This window comes from Girardinichthys multiradiatus, chromosome 23 (genome assembly GCF_021462225.1).
Source record: "Girardinichthys multiradiatus isolate DD_20200921_A chromosome 23, DD_fGirMul_XY1, whole genome shotgun sequence".
Lineage (NCBI taxonomy): Eukaryota > Metazoa > Chordata > Actinopteri > Cyprinodontiformes > Goodeidae > Girardinichthys > Girardinichthys multiradiatus.
Window position 1 is genome coordinate 19538299 of NC_061815.1, and position 25171 is coordinate 19563469.

General features: G+C 40.4%; 1 protein-coding gene across 5 annotated transcripts in view; it reads right to left on the reverse strand.

The window, feature by feature from the left end:
* The window catches only part of unc5a (unc-5 netrin receptor A), a 209715-nt gene that overhangs the window by 36320 nt on the left and 148224 nt on the right, over nucleotides 1–25171 (reverse strand). For 2 of the 5 annotated variants that reach the window (XM_047354003.1, XM_047354005.1), the window contains exons 6-9: nucleotides 20454–20621; nucleotides 11981–12145; nucleotides 3787–4014; nucleotides 2750–3049 (exon numbers count right to left, since the gene is read on the reverse strand). In XM_047354003.1, coding sequence (XP_047209959.1) covers nucleotides 2750–3049; nucleotides 3787–4014; nucleotides 11981–12145; nucleotides 20454–20621 — 861 coding nt within the window. The remainder of the gene's footprint in view (nucleotides 1–2749; nucleotides 3050–3786; nucleotides 4015–11980; nucleotides 12146–20453; nucleotides 20622–25171) is intronic. The other 3 variants (XM_047354004.1, XM_047354006.1, XM_047354007.1) reach the window with 3 other exon arrangements.

A 25171-nucleotide genomic window follows, 5' to 3' on the forward strand; every position in this document is an offset into this window, starting at 1 on the left:
CTGAAAATGGCCGCTAGGCAGACACTGATAATGAACCCAATCCCAGCAGTTAACCCCTAACATTTACGTACCTGCAGTACATCCCACACCATGAAAAAGTAGGGAGCAAAAGTTATGTTGTACAGGTAAGCTAACATAGAAGGGATCAGACTGCATGTAGCGCCACTGTACTTTAAAATATTCTAACTTTTTAGGGTGATGCAAGCAGAATACAGCATTTACTCATTAAACGATTGAAGCAGTCTGAAAAATCCAAAGAGGACTCTAAACAGATTGATAACAGCTAAGGTTATGATTGTTTTCATGGTCACTGTCTACTTCAGCTTTGCTAACCAAACCAGTATCCATCATGGTTTGTTGTGCAGCAGTGGGGTTGAAGCTGCTAAAAGTTTAACACTTCACAATCTATGTTGAAATCTGTCAAAGGTTAGTAGGCTGACAAAAAAAGTTTGCTAATCCTGGCTGAGTAGCTCAGTTCTTTAGCCTCTTGTGATGTAATCGACCCAAACACAAATTAAGGAGAATTTGCAGTTTGTTTTAACCAGAGTGCGTTTTGCACCACTAGAGAGTATTTGTCCACCAGTTATAGTTTAGCATGTGCCTTAGGTCCAAACGAGTTGGGTATTTTGGGGAAAAACTTTGCACACAATCCTCCTTCATCACTTGCTAAAAACAAGCTTTTAATGTGCTTCTGGGGGCTAATCTCCCCTTTGAAAGTAATGACTGCTTGTTTCTGCCCTCAAACACATTTACGTCTGTGTTATCCTGGAACAAACCAATTAGAGAACTCATATGAAGGAAGACGTAAGACATTGAGATGTTTATAGGACTCAGCTGGTACTAATAAACTCTCCTTGTTAACATCCAGTCGAACACATTAAAGCAGGTGTAATAAAGTAACAGAATGGCCTTTCTCTCAGCGCAGTTCTTTATAAACTGTAGCAGCAGATGTTAAATTATTTGGTTGATTTATGTATTGTTTGTTTAAAGTTTAGCAGCATTAGAGAAGATTACTTAAATCTCCTTGCCACCTGAAGAGACTGTGTCATCAAATGTTGCACTACGGTGAATGTTGTGTGTTCAGTGTAGTTGTATTCTTTGGTGACACAAAGAGCTTAAAATTAACTAATACAAAATATATATTGAATACTCTTCATTCAGGCAGCTGTTGGGTCTCAGGTCAGTAATATTGATGAACCCTGATGGCATCTATCAAGTGTTTTATTGGGATTTTAAGTAATAGACCAACACAAAGTAGTGCACCATTGTAGATTGGAAGGAGAAAGATGCATAATTTTTAATTTCTTTACAAATAAGAATCTGGAAAGTTTACACATTTGCATTCCACCTACTTTAGATAATACTTCATAGCGTCACAATTTGCTGCAATCACAGATGCAAACCTTTTGGCATTTGTTTTAGCTTTGCATATCTAGAGGCCAAAACGTTTGCCCATTCGTCTTTACAAAATAGCTCATGCTCAGTCAGATTGAATGGAAGTCTTCTGTGAGCATCAATTTTTCAAGTTTTACCATAGATCTTAATTGAATTTAGGTCTGGACTTTGACTGAGCCATTCAGATGTATCTGGTTTGGTCTAAACCATTTCATTGTAGCTCTGGCTGTGTGCGTAGACTCGTGCTGCCGGAAGGTGAACCTCTGTGCCGGTCAAAATCTTTTGCAGCCTCCAATAGATTATCTTTCAGGTCTGCCCTGAATTCAACTCCATTCATCTTCCCATTAACTCTGACCAACTTCCCTGTTCCTGCTAAAAAGGAGCATCCCCACAGCCGTGTTTCATTGCAGGGATGATGTGCTCAGGGTGATGTGAAGTGTTAATTTTCCACCACACATACAATATGGGATTTTATTTTAGAACCTTGCCCCAGTTTATACTGCTCCACAGCAATCTTGTTGTGTTCCTTGGTCTCTGTGATGGTGTTTGTGCACTACTGTTCTCTTACAAACCTCTGAGGCCTTTAAAGAACAGTTGGATTTAAACTGTACATACAAGTACACTTTTTGCTAATAGCGTGACTTCTGAATTCAACTGGTTACATTGGGTTTTATTTAGTAGCCTCAGAAAACATTGGACATATTACTTAGGCATGGTACATCTTTGAGAACCATTGTATCGTATTCCTTCTAATTACACACTACTCTGTGTTGGTATTTTAAATAAAACCCCTTTTTTATTTTTTGACAGATAAAATTACAACAAAAAACATTGAACTTTGTGACAAAATAATAATAGATACTTCAGCAAATAATTGCAAATTAAAAGCCAAAACAACCAAAATAGGACTGCCTGAAGAAGATGGGCAGCTTCAAGATTTATCAGACAACGTAAAAGCAAGAGGGCTTTCCTTATAGGTGATTCTAAAGTAATCTAAAAACTACACTTACATCTGCGGTTTTGCTAGTTAGCAAAATAAGGTCTTGATCCGACACAATAATGCATAACTAGTGGGGTAGTGAGTTTTCAGTTGAAGTATGGACCTATTGAAATCGGATTCTCCACTACAACTTCAGCAGCCTTGATAGCAGCTGGTTTTAGAACATGTACTAGCAATGTGCTGCAGGTAGATAGTTGAATGAGTTTATAGCTTTTGCTTTTTTTACAAAGACTTAACGTCTCCAAAAAGTACAGATGAACAATGAATGCTCTTTAACTCTACCTTATACAGTAAAATAATATTTACAACAGAGAAGACAGATAAAATCTAACACAGCCTAAATGAAGAACCCACCTGTATTGGGGATTGTCAACCTCCCACCCAGAAAATTGAAGGTCCCATAGGAGGTGTTGGCCACATCACGGGGGAGAGTTTTAAAGTAGGTCTGAGTGGACAGCCTGCTCACAAACTCAGCAGGATCTGTGTTTAGCTTGCCATTGTGCAGAGTGTGTGATCCATTGGGGAGCGGGTCCAGCAGAGGACCGTTGGTCATGGAAAACTTCCCCGTGGTATCGTGGCGAGAGCGCAGGGTGCCCTGGTAACTGGTGGTGGTGGTTGTCAGATCAGGCTGGATGGTGAGCAAATGGGAGTTCTCTGTTTGAATTATGAAAACAGAGAGAGGAAAGAAAAAAGGAAAAAGTGTGAATCTCAATGAGTTGTGGGTGGGAGGAGCGGGGGGCGGGGGGATCCACCATCACACAGACCTCACACTCTAAAGCTGTTTGCAACACGCACAGAAAACTGAAACAAACACTGAAAGAAACACATGGTTCAGAACACAGAGCCTTCATACACGCACAAGCTCTACAACACATAGACACAAATTCCACCCAAAGCCACTCAATTCCCACCCCCACCCTTTCCTGCTCTATCACTGCCTGTCTTTTTAGCAGCCACACAATCAATTCCAAACAGAACTCAAATGCAGCTTAGCATCCAGAATGCATAAAAGCTTTTTATTTTCACGGTGAATCAAAGCCAATGCAACCCATTTTTCCCGTCTCTGTCCGCATCAGACAGTTGTATTTCTATTACTCGCTGTTAAACCTCAGAGGTTCCACGCAGGCAGTAAACAGAGTGGGTACATTTCCTGACAATAATGTGGTGGTGGCGAAACATAATGTGCCAGGCACGCAAATAAACAGCTCATGAACCACGCACACACAAACAATCACATCATAACTCTTCCTTGGACCACAGACCACTGTAAATACATTCACACCACCTCCACAACCACAGGCCAACAGGCTCAGTGCTACATGTAGACGAATGCTTCATGGTCACAGTGGGAAGATGGACAGACGAGGGTAAAACAAAGAACAGTGTCCTACTGCTGTGGGGAGGCCTTCGTGGCCGTGGCGCCCACACACCTGGCTTGCTGGGCTTAATGCCCATAGGCTGGAAGCCAGTGGTGAGGATGGAGGAGTCCGCCACGTCAGCATCCAGGCCCTCCTTCTTGCGCCGGTAGACCAGGACGACCACGATGAGCAGCAGGGTCAGACAGAGGGCCACGGCCACCATGCCCACGTACAGCGCCACATCCTCAGCTCCACTCACGGCTGCAAGCAGAGGATGCAAAGAAACAATTAATCAAGATACTCTGGTGGTGTTTGTTATTTTGTCAATAGAGCCGTCTTTCTTGAGGACTTCTTTAGTTGCATGAGGTCAGTGTCACATTTTTTCTTTGCATCTAATGCTGCTATGCTTTATCTCAGATTGTGGTTTTATGCTCTAGAAAACTATAATCTGATATTAGATAACCAACAATTTATGAAGTCTGAATTCTCATAGAGTTTTGAATTTGTATACAGAATAAGTACAATGACATAAAAAATAAAGTATAAAGCTGCAAAAACCTTGAAAAACATTTTTTTTTCATATGTCTCTAATTGCTGTCAAAGAAGTGTGGCCAACTTGTTTTTACAATATTTTTTATAAGAAAAGTGCAATCTACAAATCATTTCTACAACTCTCTTGAGGCCCCATTAAAGCTTTTCAATTATGAAAGGACTACAGTAACAATTTAATTCCTAGTTATTCAAAGCCTTTGTAGGTTTCCTGCCATACTTCATTGTCCTGTTGCATGATCCAGTTAAAGCCAAGCACCTAATGTCTCCAGACAGATGGCTTCACATCTGACTCCCAAAATGCAGGAGTAAACAGATGTGCTGCCGGTTACCTCATTGCAAAAGGTTGTTTCAGTGTTATAAATGAAAACTCCTCAAAATCTAACAAAATGATATCGTTTTAGAATTCTCTTGGTTCAGAAAATTTAATTTTGATGAATTTTATTGTTTACCATGCTAAAAGAGGCCACACCTTTGGAGTTTGTTGCATGGTAACATATAAATGTTGCACAATTATATGTCAATTGAAGCTCATCTTGGTTTTACAAAGCTGTCGTTCATAATTATCTGTGTTAACTAAATGTTTATTCACAGCTATATACAAATAAGTATACCTGAGGAAATGGTAAATACAATGTCAGCACATTTAAACTTCCATTCACATAGATAATTGCATCAGAAAGCCGATAATCAAACATGCAATCTTCCGGCTAGAAACAGCCACTGAGCTGTTCCTGCAGTCTGGAAGCAGCTGTACTGTGGGTTTGAAATTAAAGTGAAATTGTCTTAGATATCTGGGTCTGGTAAGATTTAAAACTATCTTAAAACAATGACTACTGCTTAGTTATGGAAATATAACCACTAGACTTGTGCAGCTTTAGTTTGTGGCAGATACATTTTGCATCTTGATACACTGCCAACGATTCGATTCCTTTTAGATGTATAACTGGAAAAATATGAAATCACACAATATGATTCACGCCTCTACTTGATATGCGGTAGTTTGTGTATTGATATAAATTGGCTAATGTTAATAACTACAAATATTTTGGTCAATATTGAAATCAGGATTTTTAAAAAAATGTTTGGAAACTTTGTATTTATTGTACTTAAAACACAATAAGAGTGAAGGGAAGTGTGGTGGCAACAAAGTTTTAATAATTATCTCTTCCTAGGTGTGTTTATGACAGTTTGGAGATTAAATTAAAATTAATTATCAATTTTGATTAACTGGAAAGGTCTACTAATGAATTTTTTTTTTTCATGGATCCAACTTTGTAATTCATGTCAACACTTTATACTTTTACAGACTCACATTTCCAGAGTTTTTAAAGTAGAAATACAAATGTTTCTAATACATTTCTAGCAAATATCATGTAGTGTTTTGACCAAATAGTGGCCAAAATTCAAAAATGGGACCTGAATAAAACACAGACTGTATGGATGGATGGATGATGGATACAACATTTAGACAACAGGACAGGAAATGACATTTGGAAATACAAATATGTTTCCATACTTTGTTCTCTTTTTCCAAACTTACCCAAACCTCATAGATGAAGATTAATTGTGAGATTCACATGAATATTGTCAAGAATTCAGTACGATTTACAAGAATCTCTTATGAATACTGCACGAACATTAGGAATCAGCTAGGATTAGTTGACAATATGCTAAATGCATCTAAGAATCAGGTGCGATTAAATTTGAAGTCATTACTAATCTTGAAATTTTCTGGGATTTTTGTTTGTACTGCTCAAAACCAGATAACTCAAGAACTGCAAGAACTGCCTAAGAATGACATACCAATCAGTAGCGAATTCAGAAACTTATTAGGATTCAAGTAAGAATCCTAAAATTTACCCCTTCTTGGCGACTTGTGTTATTCATGGTCTGTGTGAAATAGTGGTATTACAAGGCTCCACCGAACCCTTGTTTTTTTTAGTTTCTAAAACATATTTTTCCTCAGGATCATTGCTGATGTCTTTCCAGCTTGGCACGACGTCAACACACATCTGAATCCTCCAGTCAAAACTCCTGCTTTTATAGATGTTACAATCTTCAACTCATACATCTGAAACACAGAACTTAGCTCCTGCTTATGTTTTCAAAGACTGCTCGCTACTTTGTTTATGTTATTATGACAAGTGAAATTTAACAGCTGAAGGTAAATGTATTAGCTAAGTGACTGGATATCTTAGCCCAACATACTGCTCATCATTCCTGTTACTTTTTATGATACTTGCATGGTAGACGGTGGAAAAAAAAGCTTAAAGTGCCTCCTCCCAAAATGTTCAGGCCAGAAAAAAAAACGTAAGTGCGCAGTTGTGAGGACTTTGAGTGAGTGTGCATTTTTGTAGGAGAATAGGATTTGCTACAGCTGTCTCCCTGTGCTGCCGGAGTTTGGTGGCGGAGGTGGAGGATTCTCCCAAGGCCTTTGTGGAGCACCATTGTGCCTCGGAGCCACTGGGGCGTAGTGCTGTCAACCGAACACAGCCGAGGAGGGGACACAACGAGCGGTGCAGCATTGAGGGACGGGAAACAGCAGAAAAGGTTAAAGTGCTGCAGGCTGCTCGTGTGCTGAGTTGACAACAAAAGGAGGAGGACAGGGTAGAAGAGAGGAGACAGGAACAAATGTAGCAGAAGGAAAATTACAATTAGAAGGCAAACAGGAGGGCTGAGTAATGTGTCTGTGACTGACAGCTAGTGGAAAATTAGCATTTTTATCAATAACATATCCAAAAATAAACCGGTTTAAGACCTGATTCATCATTTTGTCATTAATATTTGCAGGAATTCATTATGATTTTGAAGCGATGTACACTAACCTGAGCTGCATTAACCTTTACAAACAACCATTTGACATTTTTAAATGGTGTCAGTGAATCCGAGGCATGCAACAGAAAATTAAAGTAGCAGTCAAATATTCATTGCTTGTATTTCTTAGTCCTTCTGTTCTATTCCTGCGTTTAAATCTGTTTCTTTGCACAAAGCTAGCCTAGAATTTAAAATAAATACCAGAACCTATTTCGCGGGTGATTATCTCAGTACAATCTGATACTTTAAGTAAAGGGATTATAGGCAGATGACCTCTATGGCAGCTCCTTGTTCAGCCAGAGATCTCTTGACAAGTAATCAATCGTGAATGACTGGCTAAAGATAAACACGAGATTGTGGATTTTTTTTTTCTAAGCACATATGTGCAGAGCACACTAGTGGCTTGAAGAATCTTCTGGGATGCACTCCCATCCTTTCTGCACTTCTTATATTGTCCATTTACCTATGTGCTCCTCTCTGTCTCTGACTTCACTCTCTGTGTTTTTCCATCTGTTTCCTCAGGCTAACACAGAGGTGCTTAACTCTGAGCAGCTTGGTTGAACCCTACGCCTTCCACAATGTGCTCCAGTAACAGGAAGGGGAGACTTGGTGCACCTCATTAAATTTCCCAAATCCAATTGTTTTCGATGAGTCAAAGGCCAGATGATGCTGTGATATTTGGACACGTACGTCTGCAGGCTGTTGAGGGATGTTTGGTCCCACAAAAGACAAAACATCACCTATCAGATAGGAGAACAGCCACCTGTTTTCTACTGATTTAGATTAGCCAGTTTACTTTCTGAGGACACACCAAAGACACCTGGCAAAGCCAGAGATCCAGTATCTCTACACTTTCTTTTTCTCTCTTGAAGCCCATCGCTCTCGCATCCAAACAATAAAGTCAGTCAATTATACTACCACCCTTCCTTTTTCCTTTCTGTCCACCTCTCTCATCCTCTGCCCAGACTGTAATCTCTGGTGGCTTATCAGAGCATCACTGAGTGAAGTTTTATCTGACCCACCAGGTGTCACAGCCAAATGATCACAATGCTCACTGCAGCTCCTCCTGGCCTGCACTCATTGATTCTCATGATGCTGGCCAATAATTGAAAGGACATCCATCACACTTTTAATTGACACAGCTAATCAGGTTTTTTAATTGGATAGGGTCTACTTTAGTCCCTCTCCAAAGTGCCCTCTCTTTCCATGCACTCCATACCAATTTACGCCTCCTCCTCCTCTCTATCATTCGTCATTGCATCCTCCACTTCTACTTGACTTAATTGCACAACTTTTGATTCTGTTTGCCTGTGACCTCTCCACATGATTGACACCTGCCTGTGGATAATCTGTATATATGATGAGCTTTTTTTTTCTTCCATAGATGACCGCAAGGCAATCTCTATTTGCTCCCTTCAGTTCGTCAGACTTGCTCCAGGGCACGCTGGTTAAGGATGAGTTCTGACTTGAGATGGGCCGGTATAATCCATCTCCTCTGAGGCAATGTATCTAACCTCTTGTAAGTTTTGGATTCTTGCTATATTGTCAGTCTCCAGCTCTCTACAGGTTCCTACTACTTTTGAAAGGACACAGTTACAGAAGTTTACTGTGAACTTGCAAAAACCGATGGATGGATGGATGTATGGATGGATGTATGGATGGATGGATGGATGGATGAATAAAGTATGAAAACACAAACAGTATTTCAGTGATCTCTTTCTTTTTCAAATCTTATTCAAACCATGAAAACATTTAAATTCCAAACTTTTCCAGACTGCATAGGAAGCCTGTCTCTACCTGCTCCTTTCTCTCAGCTGCGTTGATAAATAAGAGCTTTAGAGCCTCCCATGCTTCCTCCCCAGGGCATTTATCAAGAGACGAGAGAATATATTTCATTCCATGGCCAATCCTAGTCGCTCGCCTGAAGATGAATTACCCCCGACTTCTTAAGGTCAGGGAAATATGGCTACTAAAACTCTCAAAGTGAACGTGACCATTACTATCTTCACAATACAGTCGTCCCATCCCTCAGTGGGGTCCTGGTGAAATATAGTCCAAAATAAATGCCCAGCTATTTTTCACACAGCACCGTGACCCTGCTCTGGCAAACAAACTCATAAAGAAAAAAAATGGCTGCCAGTTTGCTGCCAAATTAGCCTCAAAATCCAAAAGCAGGCTAATGATAAATGAATACTTTCCGCTGTTATTTGTGACACCCAAAATAGGAGGCAGCTGAAAATGAACTCCATTATCTTCATTACACATGTTAAGTGAAATAATTGTTGTATTTTGTTCTAATTTCCTGAGCCTGAAAAGAAGGGAACTATTGTTTTTCTCCGCTCCCCTCTATGTGCCCTCCAACACCTGTCTGCCATTTAGGCTGTGGCGCGGCGCCAGCATGTTCGTCATTTCCATGCGCTGATTTTGCATAGCTACTACATCTTGGGCTTGACTTGTTTGCTTTATGAAAATGATCCTGCATGGTTTAAATCTGTTTGTTTTCCAACTATAACACAAAGCCTGGCCCAAGGATTAGTTTTCATGTGCAATGCCCAAAGCAATAATCTCTTCTATCATGTCATTTTTAACATAATGAGGGCGATCAGAACCTGAGACAGAGGACAACTTTTGTTACATTGTGGCTATGATTTACTCTAAAGCTGTTATTTTCAATTTACGTTGGAAGAGAGAGGCTGCCTTTTGTTTCAGGGGCAAGTTCTCAATCATAGCTAATAGCCTTCAGATTTGTTTGAAGTCGGCAAGTTGCTGACAAGCCAAAACCATCTTGCCACTTTGCTTATTTTAATACTTCATACAGCACTTGTCTATGGATTCGCATCTGCTAGGAACAGATTGGGACAGGGCATTCTTCAGGGGCCAGCGCTCTGTTCCACACAGTCAGTATAAATACTCTGCGACTCTGTGTGTGACTGAGAGAAAGAGAGGAACAATAACGGGCATCTTTGTGTATATTTCCTGCCTCTCTGAGGAGGAGCTGCTGACCTTTGATGATTGGCCGACTGGGCTGCCTGGGATCAGTGCGCTCAGCTAAACTCGCCCGTTGCTCGACAAAGAGCAAGCACATGCCCACAGAGCGCTATACATTATGCAGCATTTTACATACAGTAGATCTCAGCAGATATTCTCCTTCAGCCCATTTGATCACATCAATCAGTGTGTGACACCAGATTTCAGTTTATTAATTCATCGGCTTATGTCAGATGAATCCCCATTAAGACATGTAGTGTTTACAATGTGGATCAGCCAAAGAGCACACTATTTATAGCCATTTCTGTGCAAGACACCGCCCTCATTGTCTCTGGATGGGAAGCTGCAATATGTCTCAGTCTTTGATATCTGTAGGGAATGATGGAGCTCTCTCTTCATGTCCATCTGGTCAGAGGTGGACCCCGTGGTGCCTTTTTCTACATGGCTGCTGACTCTGGCCTTTTGCACTCTCTGGTTTTTAATCCTGACAATAAACATGTTTTGTTATAACACACAGGGGAGGTCAAATAAATACATAAAAGTTAAGACATGCAGGCTTGTACACAACCTGAGTCCAACATGAATGCATTCTCACCCTAAGAGGTATCCTGCCAAACCAATACAAGTCAGCCATGTGCGTTTTCACAGCCCATTTGGCTCGTGGTCATTTATCTGGCAGGTTATGTTTTAATCAGTGGAGAGATGCTTCAATTCTCACCTCTATTAATAGGTCAGGGAGCAACAGAAAGCCGATCCACAAGGTAATACAGTGCATTATGCTAGCAGCAAGTGTCGCTCCAGTGTTAATTAGAAATGATCACCTGAAAAGGTCACCCAGGTGGGGATGAGCCAGTGGTGGGTCAGAAATGGACCTTATGTGTGAAAATGCACCTCAAGGGAAAAGCAGTTTTTCTTTACCAAAGCCTTAGTGAGATGAACGCATCAATCATCACTTGATACTGACGCCAAAATTAAGGGTTAAGTATTTAATTTATGTAGGGAGAGAAAGTTTACTTCTTGTTCTTTAGTAGAAAAGTTTATAAATCAGGAAAATGCCGTCCTAATCTGTCTGTTACCATCCTTCTGGGTTACTACATACTTTCATGTCTAAATTCCAAACTTTTCCAGACTTAAAAGAGCAGAGTTTAAAAGCCCACTTAAGGCAGTTTTAAGTGCCGATACAAAAGTTTGCAATGAATTTATTACTTCTATCAAGGTCAGATTATTAATATAACAAAAGCAAAACTTGGAAAAAGGAAGCAAGGAAGGGAAGGAGAAAGGAAAAAAAACAAAAGAAGGAAAAATAAAACAATTTACTGAATGAAACAAGGAAGCGTTTAGAAGTGAAGGTAGGAAAAAGGAAGTAAAAAATGAAGTAGAAGGGAGAAGAAGAAAAAAGAACGAAATAAAAGAAAAAAGGAGGAATGAATATTGTCTAAGCAATAATGAAGGAATGAACATGGAAAGGAAAGAAATTGGAAATGTTGAAGAAAGAAAAAAAGGAAGGAACAAGAAAGGGTAAAAAGAAAAATGTGAGAAGGAAGGATAAAACATTTTGACAAGGGAACTGAGAATAAAGTGTGAAAATACAAACATTTTCCACACCTTTCCAGGTTCTACAGAAACACTGCTCCTTATGGGGGCTAATTGATGAAAATCTGTTTACTTGTTCCCTTGCATTCTTTATGATACACATACTCTTCTTAACTATAGTTATAAAATAAAATTATTCTTGATTTTATTTTAAAATCTATACTTGACCTTGAGATCGCCAATAGCTAAAAACATGTCTTGAATGTCATATCTTCCTCTGTTGGAGAGTTGAACAGCGAGAGCAATAGTTTAGCATTGTGTGGGTGGTTTCTGCACTCACTCTGTGGGCACTGCTCGCTGGTACAGTTTATAGACTGGAGGTCGAGCCCCTGGCACTCTTTGCCCCCGGTGCCGGGTGAGGGTTGGGAGCACTCCCTGCTCCTCCACATCGAACAATCTGCGGCGCATGCCGACCACTTGCTCCACTCGCTCCAGCCTCCGTCCACTGCAAACATAAACATATGAATCAAGGCTGAGGACAAATATGCACACATGGCAACAGAAAACTCCAATTAACACTTACACTTCAGTTTCCAGAAATAAAAGTATTGATTGGAAAGGTTTAAATGAAAGAATTAAAACACACAGTAAAGTTTATTTATAACAGGGGTGTAAACGCAGTGGTAAGACGAGAACATGTAGATTAGAATGCTCTGTTTCCATCATGTGCAAAACCACTTGTTATAGAGTGGAGATCTGATATTGATGCCTTACAGAGACATGCAAATGTGCTTGTGCATACTTTTTAAATCCATCAGAGGCACCTGGAACCCACTGCATGTACCACTGCTGTGGAGAGCCATGTGGTTTCTGTTCTGCTTTCTTTGTTTATTTGTAACATGTAAAGCAGATGCAACTAAGATAAACCCTAGTGGTGTGAATGAGCTGTGGCCTGGTCAGCAGACCAGGTCTGTACAGAAAAAAACTGCTTTACAAACATTCATAGAGATAGACAGACAGAGCCTCAAAAGGTATTCATACTTCTGAAACCCATGGAAGGCATCTGCATGAGTTATCACTTTGCAGAACTACCTCTCCTTTTTTTTAGGTTTGTTTTTTTGTTTTATTTTTGGCATTATTGGCCTTTGTTGACAGCCGCCAGACAGGAAATTGGCAGAGAGAAAAGGGGGGAAGACATGCAGCAAAGGTCTCAAGGTCTGAAATTGAATCCAGGACTTTAGCCTCTGTATATGGGGCACCAGCTCTACTGCTACACCAGGCAACACCCCCACCATTTCACTACATCAGCAAGTCTTTAGGATCTGTACCAGCTCTGCACACCTGAAATTGCCCATTTCTACTAAGATGGAACTAAGATACTAAGATAGTATCCCCACAACATGATGCTGCCACCATCATGTTTCACAATACTTTGATTTGCAATGTTAATTTCCCACAACACATGACGTTCTGACCCCGGACCAAAAAAAATATAATTTCTGCTCTCAACTGACAGGATCACCTTCCTCTATGTTTGCTGTGTTGTTCTACATGTCACAGATTCTCTCAGGCAGGAGAATCTGTGATCTGTGGATCTCTGCCATCTCCTCCTGAGGTACCATGGGCTTCTTGCCTGCTGCTCTGTGAGTTTGAAAGAAAGGCAATGATTTTGTAGCATTGCAATTGTGCCATATTCTTTCCAATTTCACATGATAGACTGAACAGTGCTCCATGGGAAAATCAAGGCTTGATGTTTTTGTTTTAAACCTCTGAATAACTTTGACTCTGATTTTACTGGTGTTCCCTAGTTTTCATGCTTTTACTAATGTTCTCTAACAAACCTCTGACGCCTTCACAGAGCAATGCATTTATACTAATATAGAATTACAAGAAGGTGGGCTCTATTTGGGTGACTTTTGAATGCAATCATTGGCACTGAATGTGATTATGGGGAATCACAGTGAAACGGGGCTAGGTACAAACATCCACTAGTCTTCTACCCTTTTCCTTCAATTCAACAATTATGCACTACTTTTTGTTGTTCTATCATATAAAATCCCAATAAAAAATGTGAATTTTGTGGTTGTAACATGAAGAATGTTGAAAGTATTCCAACGATGTTAATACGTTTGCAAGGCACTGTACCTCTCAAAGTCAAAGTTTCTGGAGTAAATGAACACTTGTGAAAAGAAACAAACCTGCTTTGGTTTGATTACTTAGTCAAACAAGACATTACTGTAGCAACTGTGATGCCGCCTGCAGTGTAGCTGGATGCAAAACACAATACAGGTGGTATTATTATGAGCTGAGAAGAGAGCACATTACGGCTGCAGGGCAGTCACAACTTCAAACAGCCCATCATCAGCACAAGCAAAATGAGACAAATGAAAATGGGCCGGTAATAGTTGTGTGGACGACCAGCTGTAAGAAATATCAGCTGCCTTTTCTTCACACAGCTATTTCACAAAGGTGGGGGTAATTTGGCATTGTGGCCAGTGGAGATGGTGGCTGAGAGTGATATTGAGAGTGACACAGCGCTGGGCCGGGAGAAGGTTACCATTCGGCTAATGGGAAAAAGAGCAGTAATGAGCTCTCATGGGGGGGAAAAACACCTCTGTCTTGCTCTCTTTCCCAGATGTAAGGCTGAAGGGGACCTGGTGATGTTCTTCTGCACACACAAAAAATAGAAGCATACCTCTTTGACAGCGGTGACCCTAGCCCCGACTGACCAGAGGCTTGGAAAACCTTCGTGTTCATTAATCTTGGCAATAAAGAGTACAAGGGGATTGATTTCTAGAAAGCAGATCACCCCCACACCAGCTCATGAGCCTTTGGTTAATAAAACATAAGTAAGATGCCATAATCTTTCAAATATATATTAAGAATTGGCTAAGTCTGCAAATCCTAATTTCTAAATGCAAGTAAAAGCCTAAAAGCATATTAGGCCAAGTGTGTGAAAAAAATAGAGAATAAAAATACTCTTTTTAACAAGTTTGTATATTTTTATGAGTGTTTGTTTTATGACTACAAGAAAATTTTGGCAAATCCCTGCCTGTGCATGTGTGTGTGTTTGTGTGTGTGTGTGTGTGTGTGTGGGGGGGGGATGCTGACATTGCAGTCAGATCAATCTGGCAGAAAGAGCAGAACCAATCAGATAATTGTCCTTGTTTGGCATTGAGTGGACCCATCCGTGGGCCAGTGGGCTCATTGTCCAGGCCGGGAATGAAAGTGATTGAATAGGAAATTACATCCTAATGAATATATTATGTTGCCCCTCAGTTTATCCACGCGGCTGTGAAATAAAGAGATGAGATCAACATCTGCCCTGATGAGATGATGGAATTCCTCTTCTTTTTCCAACACAAAGCAAAACTAATGACCATGCAAATGACATTTTCAAACAAGGAGAGTGGCGTGGACACAGCAGTGATGCTTGAGGAGGCAGACATGAGATGAGCCCTGCGATCCAAACCTGACCAGAATCGGGGAAAAAAAAAGATGAGGATGCATGAACAAGCCCTGATTGCCTGACATTGAATGCATGTCACACAATTCAGCATGAAGGAAAGCAAAAACCAGTCTCTCTGTTTACTATTTATAAGACAGTAAAATGCAACAATTAAAGCCCAGATAAAAGAAAAACAACTAACAGATATGATATTTTTAATTTATCTAGCCCCGCATAAAAAATAATCCAAAGCCATGGTTTTCCAATTTAAATCCCCAGAAGGAGATTGTTACTTCCACTGCAAGAGGCACCTTAGCTGATTTTCAATCTCGCAGCGCCGCAGGTTTCAGGTCAGGCAGGTCTCTGAGGAGGTACAGTAATACAATAACCCAGTGGCAAGCCCCCCCCCCCCCCCGCCCATTTGGACACGTTGCCAAGTGTAGTAGCAAAAGGAATCCGACCATTTTCTACAGGTCAGCGGGAGGGTCTTGGTGAGAATCCGCTGTTCAAAATGACAATAGCTGCTGACGGACGCAGCCCGAGATTGCTGAACACCTATGGTTTCTGTGTCCTTGAAGGAAACACGGGTAGGTGGACAAATACCACTGAGACCAGCAGGTTGTCCCTCTCCTCCCACTGTCCTGTCAGCGCACATGTGTGAACATGTCCCGTCCCTGATCCCGGGCTTCAAAGACTGATAGAAAAAAGGAATAAAGGCATTTATTTCCTCACACAGGCAGCTGATCTGATAGATAACTCAGACAACTTTAATACTGATAAAATCATCAGGATGTTCTTGCTGATCAATAACACAAACAGCTGACTTCACTCTTCTGTGGTGCTTAAAGCAAAGAAATAAACCAAAATGAGACAGGGTGAGATATGAAGGCGGGTGGGCTAAAAACAAATGAGACCAAATGATTAAAAATGATGCAAGTCTGTCACCAGATGGTCACTGTCTTTTTGCAGTGAATTAATGTGCTCTGCTGCCACATGTATTACCCACAGCCTTCCTTTATTCTATGGATAAAATGTGCAGTCTGCAGAACAATCTATGATGACTTTTACAAATGCATGAGTACGTACTTCCAAAGTACAATTAGACTTTCGCCTGCAGTGCAGAAACGAGACATATGGGGACATGTGTAGGACTCAGCTGTGCACAAACACACCAGCTCCGAGTCTATTTATTTTCCATTTTGCTGAATTCTCTTGACTCCCCTGGCAAGCCAGAGGGATCGTTACCATTTTTAAATAAGTAACTCAAGTTAGAAACCTCTTCAGGTTGTTTGGTGTTTGCTCTCATTTCAGGCACCCGCTCAGTTCATCGTGTTGCTTTCCAAAAATGGGTGACTAACTGTTAGCTATTGGCTGCGAAGATGTGAGTCTTTGTTTGGAAATGTTGCCTTGATCTGACATTTTGCCACTACTGTTGGCTCTGACCACAAGTCAGTGCAGGGGCACAGTCAATATGAGGGTGAGGGATGGACTGCTGAATTATGTGGGATATTTCAGTGGGATATGCTGGTTTGGAGACAAGAGAAAAGGGAAAAATGGTGGAGACTGGACGGGAGGGTAGAAATGAGATGAGCTCTGGCATAGTTTGGCTACTTGCTGTCTCAAGTGCTGATCTGCTGTGCTCTCTGCCTAAGGCTTTTGCCTCAGCCTCCTCCACAGCTCCCTGCGTCTCTCTCAGCAAGGAGCCCATCTGATCCGCCACGCAAGCCTTCGCCAACTCTCATTAAACACTTTGGAGACTCAGACAAAAATACAGATGAGCCTCCATGGCTCCACTGAGAGGTGGGAGCATGCATTTAGACACAAGAGTCATAGCAAACAGACGTGTGGAAGGTTTTGTTACTGATGGTGCCAGGCTGTGCAAGCTGATCTATAATGTATTTGTATAAAAATATGCCTCTGTGGCTGACCTACACTGAAGGAATCATGCTATGTTTTAAATTTGAGAGCAGCTGGGCCTTACCATTTCAAATAGAAATACACACAAAGACTGGATAACCTACACAGTTTAGAGTATATATTTATTTAGTTGTTACCAATAAAACTCTGTAAAGGATTCTTCCTAATTGTTTCAAAAAAGCAAGAATGATGTAGTACAAGCTGCTAAAATAAAACCATACTAAGGTGTCCTGCAAAAGTCTTCATATCTTTTAACTGTTTTTATATTTTGTCATGTTACAGCTACAAATTTCAATTTATTGTATTGCAATTTAAAAGACAGACCAACACAAAGTAGTGCAAATTTATAAAGGGACAGAAAAAGGCAGCATGGTTTCCAAAAGTTTAAAAAAATATAAATACAATTTAAATATTTAAATAGTTTTAATAAATAAAAAGGTGTTGCATGCATTTGTGCTCAGTTGCAGAGTCAACGTGTTATAAAGCAAACAATTTGGTGCAGTCACAGCTCCCTATAACCCATTATTCTTTTCAAAAGGATTTAAGCTTGACCAGACTAGATGCACAGCATCTTTAAACAGCTAATTTTAAAATTTTCTAACATATCAATAGACTTTGATTTAAACCACTCCATTGTGTGCTCAGGGTCACTGCCAAATCTACCCCAGTCTCAAATCTTTAGCAGCCTCTAACAAATTTCCTACCAGGATTGCCCTGTATTTACCTCGATCCATCAAGTTCAACAAACTTCCCAGTCCCAGGGAAGTTCCTCCACACATAATATTTTGCATGTAGACTAAAAAGTTAAGACTTGGCCTTATTCAACACCTTATTCTGTCTTCTTCTACATATTTTCCACATCCACTATATGCCACGCAGCAAAATGAAACAGTGATTTTTACAGCTTTCTTAGAGCATTGGCTTTCTTCTTGCTGTTCATCCAGAAAGGACATATTTGTGGAGTTCCCAACTAATTGTTGTCCTGTTGACAGATTCTCCCATCTGAGCTGTGGATCTCTTTAGCTCCTTCAGATTTATCATGGGAGACTTGTGTGCTTCTTTAATTAATGCTGGCCTGCCAATTAAGATGAGTGGCCTGCTGGTCTGCAGTTTTGCCAGACTCCTCTATTTGGATGATGGACTGAACAGTGCTCTGTTACATGCTCATAACTTTATATATTGTTTAATAATCCAATCCTAATTTAATCATAACAATCCATAACAATATCCCTGAGCCATCCAGTGTGTTTCTTTGTCTTCATGATGCTGTTTGTTCCCCAAGGATCTCTAAAAAATCTCTGAGGCCTTCAAAAAACATCTGGATTTATGATGACATAAAATTAAAAAAGGGTCTAGTCTGTTTACTCAAAAGGCAAAGCAGGTTGTTTGCGATGGATTTTACTTAAGGGTATTCGAGTAAAGGGTGAAAACAAATAAACAATAAACTTTAAAAGAAGCGAAAACATTATTTTCCCTATTCTTCAAAAAGATGCCATACTTTGTGTGTTTATCACAGAAAATCTCAAGGCTGGTATAAAAAAAAATAAAGAACACTACAAGTGAATTGAAATGTCAGCAGTGTCTGAATATATGACACAATGTCTATCTGCAGCGGTACAACTCTCCATGCAATCTGCTCTTCTCAAGTCTCTTTCTGAGATGGACTTAAATCACTATCTAAACCTGTGTAGGCTATACACACAGCAATAATTGAAGTTGTTCTGCAGTAAGCTGTGATGCTCTTTCTTTCACACGCTGCAAAGTTGGACACCTGCTTCTTGCTGAGTGCGACTCTTATATGTGAGTGTCTGGTCATGCATTCAAGCTCATGATTCATCTATTTGTAAATCATTTTGCTGATGAATTAAAAAGAGGTTTAATGTGGGAGATCTGAATGTTCAATCAGTAAAGGACACAAAACGATAGGACTTCCGTTTAGGTCCTTGCATACATGAGGGCTTTGGTGCTCCTTGGAAACTACCTCTCAGCATCCACAGCCCCTGGTGTTGCAGACTCTGGCCAGCTGCAGACAGCTGGGCCTGTCAGTGCTACTGATGTTACCAGCTCAGACGGGTAAATGTGAGAAAAGCAGCCAGAGACCGTGCTCTGTTGCCAAACAACAGGCTGACAGGTGTAAGTGGGGTCATGTTGCCCTAGCCTCTCTCATCAACAGAAAAAACGACTTCTTTCTCTCCTGGAAGTCTCTGTAAAAATGTATTTGCCAGACACAATGAATTTTCTTTGCCACAGCTGCCTTATGGTGGGAATTACACTCTTTCTCCTTGAGGAGCAGAAGAAAGATGAAGGAGGAAGCAGTTTGGTCTAACAATAGCAGCTTGGACTGACATTAATCTCTTTAAGCTCATGGAGGTCAGTAGCCTCCTTTGCTGTGGAGGAATGTCAAGCATCCCTGGGCACCGCACTAATTCTAATTCCATTACTAGTTTCTCCAGCTTCAGACTCTGTTCACATCCTGGCACTGTGTCGTGCATTTGTGTTTTCTCTGTCTTCCTCCTCCCGCTGTATTCCAGAGGGCCATGTTACTTACACTCATGCTTGACATGTAGTGATGTCTTTACATAGGAGATGTGTAACACAACGCCCTGATCGCTGAGGAAGATAGCCTCAGTTTTAGGCAGCAAGAAGAAGCAGCCCCCCTCTGTCAACGGTGTTGTATTTCCTTCTCTGATATTTACAAAGCGTGGGAGATTTCTCCTGCGGTCAGCATGGCCCCAACTCTCTGTCAGCCAAACACCCAGCTCTGTTCCCAGTGTTTCACTCCTCTTCCTCCTTACAATACATCTGATTCCACCTGTTTTTATCCCTGCTTCCACATTCATTTTCCTCTCTCCCCTGTCATCTCCCCCCTGTCAGGGGGTCTAATGTGAGGTACCAAATGAGGCAGCTTGACTTCCATCTCAGGCTCCCGGAGATCAATATGTGTTGCTCACTATCAGCAACGACGCTCTCTGCCTCTCAGACGCTCTCACAGGGGAGACTGAGCCAGAAAATGCAATTCCCCTTAACTCCTCACACAAAACATGGCAAGCACGCTCCCATAATTTAGCTTTTCACCACAAATATTAAGTAGCAGCTTTAACAGGAAATGATAACAAATGCACTGGCGAGTGTGACACAAAGCCAAGGGTGTGTCCCTGCGTATGAACTAAGAGATGAAATCAAAACTAAGCCTATGCACAGTGGCAATGATGATGCAAACAGTCTGATGGCAGTTAGTCCCTTGCAGCATCGCTGTGCAAGCGCTCTAATTGCAGAAGGCAACAAAACCTTGGTCTCTAAAAAAACTAAACTACTTGAAGGTGCAGTACAAAAGGGCAGGCAAAATAAAGATTTGATGACTTCTAGATGCAAAGAAATGCAACAAAAAAAAAAAAGGAAGCCACAAGAAGCCAACGCCACAGGACAAACAGGGCCGCCTGGGAGTTACCTGGACAGGTGGCCACGCAGGCACTTTTCTGGACGTTCTGCCCCTCACAGGATGTGCCTCCGTTCAGTGGCGTGGGATTGGTGCAGCTCCGGCTCCTCTTCTGCCAGCCACGCCCGCACACAGCACTACAGGATGACCAGGTGGTCCACGTGGACCAGCCACCGTTGACTGTCAGACCGGTGCCCAGAGGAGGGGGAGGGTTTGGGGGGTTGGTGGAGAGGTAAGGAAGAGGGGAGGTTGAATGGAAGGAGGGAGCAAGGGATGGAAGGATGAAGGACAGAGCAGCCAGGTTTACCCGACATGCAGAAATGAAAAGAGGTGTGCTACACTTGAAAAATCGTGACTACCTTTACACTGCTTGGTTTCACACATAAAGGTGAACACATGGAGGAGCAGGAGCAGAGGGGGCTGCTTCCTGCATGTGTGCTGGAACTACAGCCAAATGCAGTGAAATTAAAATGACTCAACAGTAAGCAGAAAATAACAAGACAACATTTCACTGCATGTCTGAGGATAACACAGTTGCTGCAACTGGACATTTCAAAAATTCTATCTAATTTAGGTGATGTTAAAACAAATTTTACATTCAGCGCTTGCCATAATGCCATACTTTCTTAAGCTAATGCTTGTGGTCAAAGAATAATAATAATAAAAAGACTTTCTGTTTAGACAAGCCAAATAATTAGTGAAATAGTGAAATTTATAGTCCTTGCGCATGTTTTTCATTTAGTCATGTCACATCCACAAACTTCTATGTATTTCATTGGAGTTTATTAAGACCAACAAAAAGTGGCTCACAGTTCACCCTAACTTTAAAAAATGACCTATTTTTAAAAACTGTTTTCTAATAAACTATTAAAGATGAGTCCTCTGAGATTCCTATGGTCCTTTGTATATTATGCATCAAACTCGATTCAGAACCTAAAGAGGCATGAAGTGGAGTTGGTCAGGGTCAGCATGAAGTGTTGTCGGAAAACTCCTAAAACATTAAATACATCAGTGGCATGTTGCACCCATTTGGTTTTATTTACTAACACTATAGTATGTGGAACTGCACCTAACTAAAGTCCAGTGATCTGTTGCCTCTCTGTGCATGTCAGCTCAACGTGTCCAACATACATTTATCGGTAGGAATGATGTGAGTAAAATATGCACCGCAGAGTGATAGTCTCTGTGCTTTGCCTTAAATATCCTGGCCAGCTGGCCGTCCAGATTGTCTGTAATTGCTGCATCACACACTCGAGCAGCAACGCCATTTTACCCTTTCAAAAGTCAGCTGATGGAAGATTTTGACTAGCTTGCTTGAGAAGTCAGGGACGAAACAGCCGCTTTAAAGTGTGTTGTGATAGGTGCAATGGACTTATTTATCTCCTACAAGAATGCCTTATTTCTTTCCACTATTCACAAAGGTCAGCTTTTTGGCATGCACAAATAATAGTTGTCATTTTGACAGACTCTCCCACCTAAGCTGTAGATAGCAGCAGCAGCTCTTCCAGAGTCACAATGGGCTTCTTGGCTGCTTCTTTGACAGTCCTGCCTAATGGGGTTTGCAGTTGACCCCGACCCTCTCCGTTTTTGAATGATTGAACAATGCACTGTTAGATGTTTAAAGATTGAGATATTATTTAATATCTTAACTCTGCTTCAAACTACACCTCTGACCTGTCACTAAAGTTCTCTAACAGACCTCTGAGGCCTGTACAGAGCAGCTGCATTTATACTCAGATTAAATTGATCACAAGTGTACAAATTAAGTGACTTCCAAAGGCAATTTATTGCGTGGGATTTTATTTAGAGGTATCATTTTAAAAGAGGTAAAATTAGTGTTTAAATCTTTAAGATTTTTGTTCCACTTCACAATTGTGCACTTCCTTGTGTTGATCTATTACATGAAATCCCAGTAAAAGATGTAGAAATTTGTTGTTGTAATGTCATAAATATGGAAAAAGGTTTAACGGGCACGAATACTTTTGCCAGATACTGTGAACCGTCCTTCACACATTCTCCGTGTGATTTTACAGCATTATTGAAACAAAACTTAAAGTTCAGGCATTTCATAAACTTTAAAAACCAAAATCTTATTACTGCAGCTATTTACTGAGCTGTTGCTCTTGTTCTACACTTAAAGTGTCAATTATCATGTAACTGCTGTAGAGCGCCTCTCAGTCATGGCAGGTGATTACATCAAATCATGGAGCTTCTTTCCCAGCATCCACTGTGTTTCCTTCAGCCTATAAGGTACACAGATTCGTGATTTATTGACCTGAGCGGCACTGTCATTTCCTCTCTGTACATACTCCCTTCGTAATTTCCCCTTAACTCTCTGCACTTGTCGCAGCTGAATCATTTCCTTGCCCTCTCTATGCAATTGATTGCTCGCCACAGCGAGGTAAATTGCCAGGCAACTCGGCCTCTGATTACCTCTTAGCACAGAGTGCAGTCACACCAGCCGGGTCTTGTTAAAATGCATCTCTGGCCCTCCTGTTGAGCTGCCTTAGAAAAGTAGAACTTATTATCAGTTCCTACCGCTAGGTAGATTAACTAAAATTGTAGACAGAGATGCTGTAAGGAAAATAGTTTGCTACAAGGTAAAGCGACAGGAACATTAGAACCAAGTCTGCAGAGAGGAACAATTTCCAATCTGCTCTGATTTATCCTTAGCTAATATGACTCATTTTATCAAGCACATATTGAGATGAGAGGGATGTTGAAGGGCTTCCTGCATCATTCTTTCATACTTTATTGGACCAATGAATGAAAAGACGTCCAACATAAAGGCAAACAATAGGAGAGTAAATGCTTTTGCCTCAACACTAAATTAAGCTCTACATTCCCTTTAACAACAGCCTAATGGATTATAATTAATACAAGACGTAATTGCGCTTTTTGTAACGTCTTTATGCCTGTGGCTCAAAGGAGCGTATGATAAGGTCTGGTTTGACCACCTGCTCTAAATTAACACTTTTCTTATGAAACCATTCAGAGTGAAAATCAGTTATTCACTTTTAAACCACTTTAACAGTCGCCCAGAACTATTTCAATATTTGGATCAACTTTAGAGTTGGCACCGTTTTGCCACATTAAAAAGTGAAAACCATAAAACATATTTCACAATGACGTTATTACTGATAGGTATTGGAATGATCATTACAAGACTTAATGACCGTCCTGCCAAAAAAGTTGTAACCGGGAAATAATGTGAAATGTGGAAAAGTGTTTGAATTTCATGTGTGCAACGTAGGAAGGAATCAAATAGGACTCAACATGCACCATATATGGAAATGAGATCGACATCACAACATCAATGTTCGCAACATAGCAATCGCAAGCACGCTGTTTAAGTCTTTTAGGGGGAAAGAGGTTAGAAACAAATACTTAACAAAATGTTTCAATTAGTCCATGGAGGCTTGTTCTAACAATATAACTGGGCGCTCTTTAAATGTCATCCAGCCCAAAATCTGCTGAGCTTTACAGAACCTTCAGTCTTCAGAGCAGCAGGGATCTGAGACCTGCACAAGTTAAACTGCATTTTAATCGAACAGTTCTGATCTCAATTTCTTTGTACATAACGTATATTTTTGTTTCTTGTTAGATTCTCTCCATGAATCTTATAGATAAAAGCAGGACAAAACCAAACTTGTTATTAGTTGTTGTTCTTTGCAAGAGTGGACATTTCATCAGATAATTAAAAAGTATTTTTATACAAAAGTGTTTACATATACAGAATGTAGTTTTATGGAAAGCTTAAAGTACAGTATGTATTGGTGTATTTCTCTGCACCTGCCCATGGGGGCACACATATGTGTGAACTATAAAGAAACAGCCCACCTCAAATTCCTGTCCCTTGTTTTTGTGTTGACATTCTTGCTTCAAACGCACACATACACACACACACACACACACACACGTTCACACTCTGTCTGCAGAATGTGGACTTTTCACTTAAAATCTGCCAAGGTAACACTTTCCCTGAGGTGTGGATGTGTTTATTTGTCCTTCAGAAATGTAACTTCTGAGAACTTGTTTCGTGCCGCACCTGCAGCGTTTTTAAATTCTTCAAACATCTATTTACACAAGCTTATTTTACACTTCGTTCTTTTAATGAAGTTCATAAATCGCAAATGTGATGTGAATTAATAAGCATTTAAAATATGTTTATTTACATCTGGAAAAAAAAAAAAAAAAAACACTTCGGAAAATCCTAATTTATTTCTATTATTTAAAACGACAGTCACGGTAAAAATAATTTAAACCCTATTTTATTCTTTGGATTCTACATATAAGGACATAATAAACATGATCTTTAACCAGGTAGCAAAATTATACAAATTTAACCTCATGTGTGCAAATCAGCCTCCAGACTATCATTATTTCACAATAAAAAATAAAGCCTAAATGAAAAGGCTGTGAGATGACTAAGCTCACCTTTGGTACTTCCATAGCATTTATTAGGTTAATCAAAAACCAGACATTAGCAATGCATTTAGAGGTACAACTTAAATGTGTAAGACAGTGCAAATCTTTAGAGAAACTGCAAAAAGAGTTCAATTAGTGTTTAGTTGTTAAGGTATATGACAGTACCATTAGAAAAAAAATGAGCAAGTATGATATGTTTGAAAAAGTCACCAGGAAAATGTATGAAAATGAAAATAATGAAAAGGTTTCATCTGAAGCCATGTTGGAGCAATGTACTTTGGACTGGTGAGACCAAAGTAAAG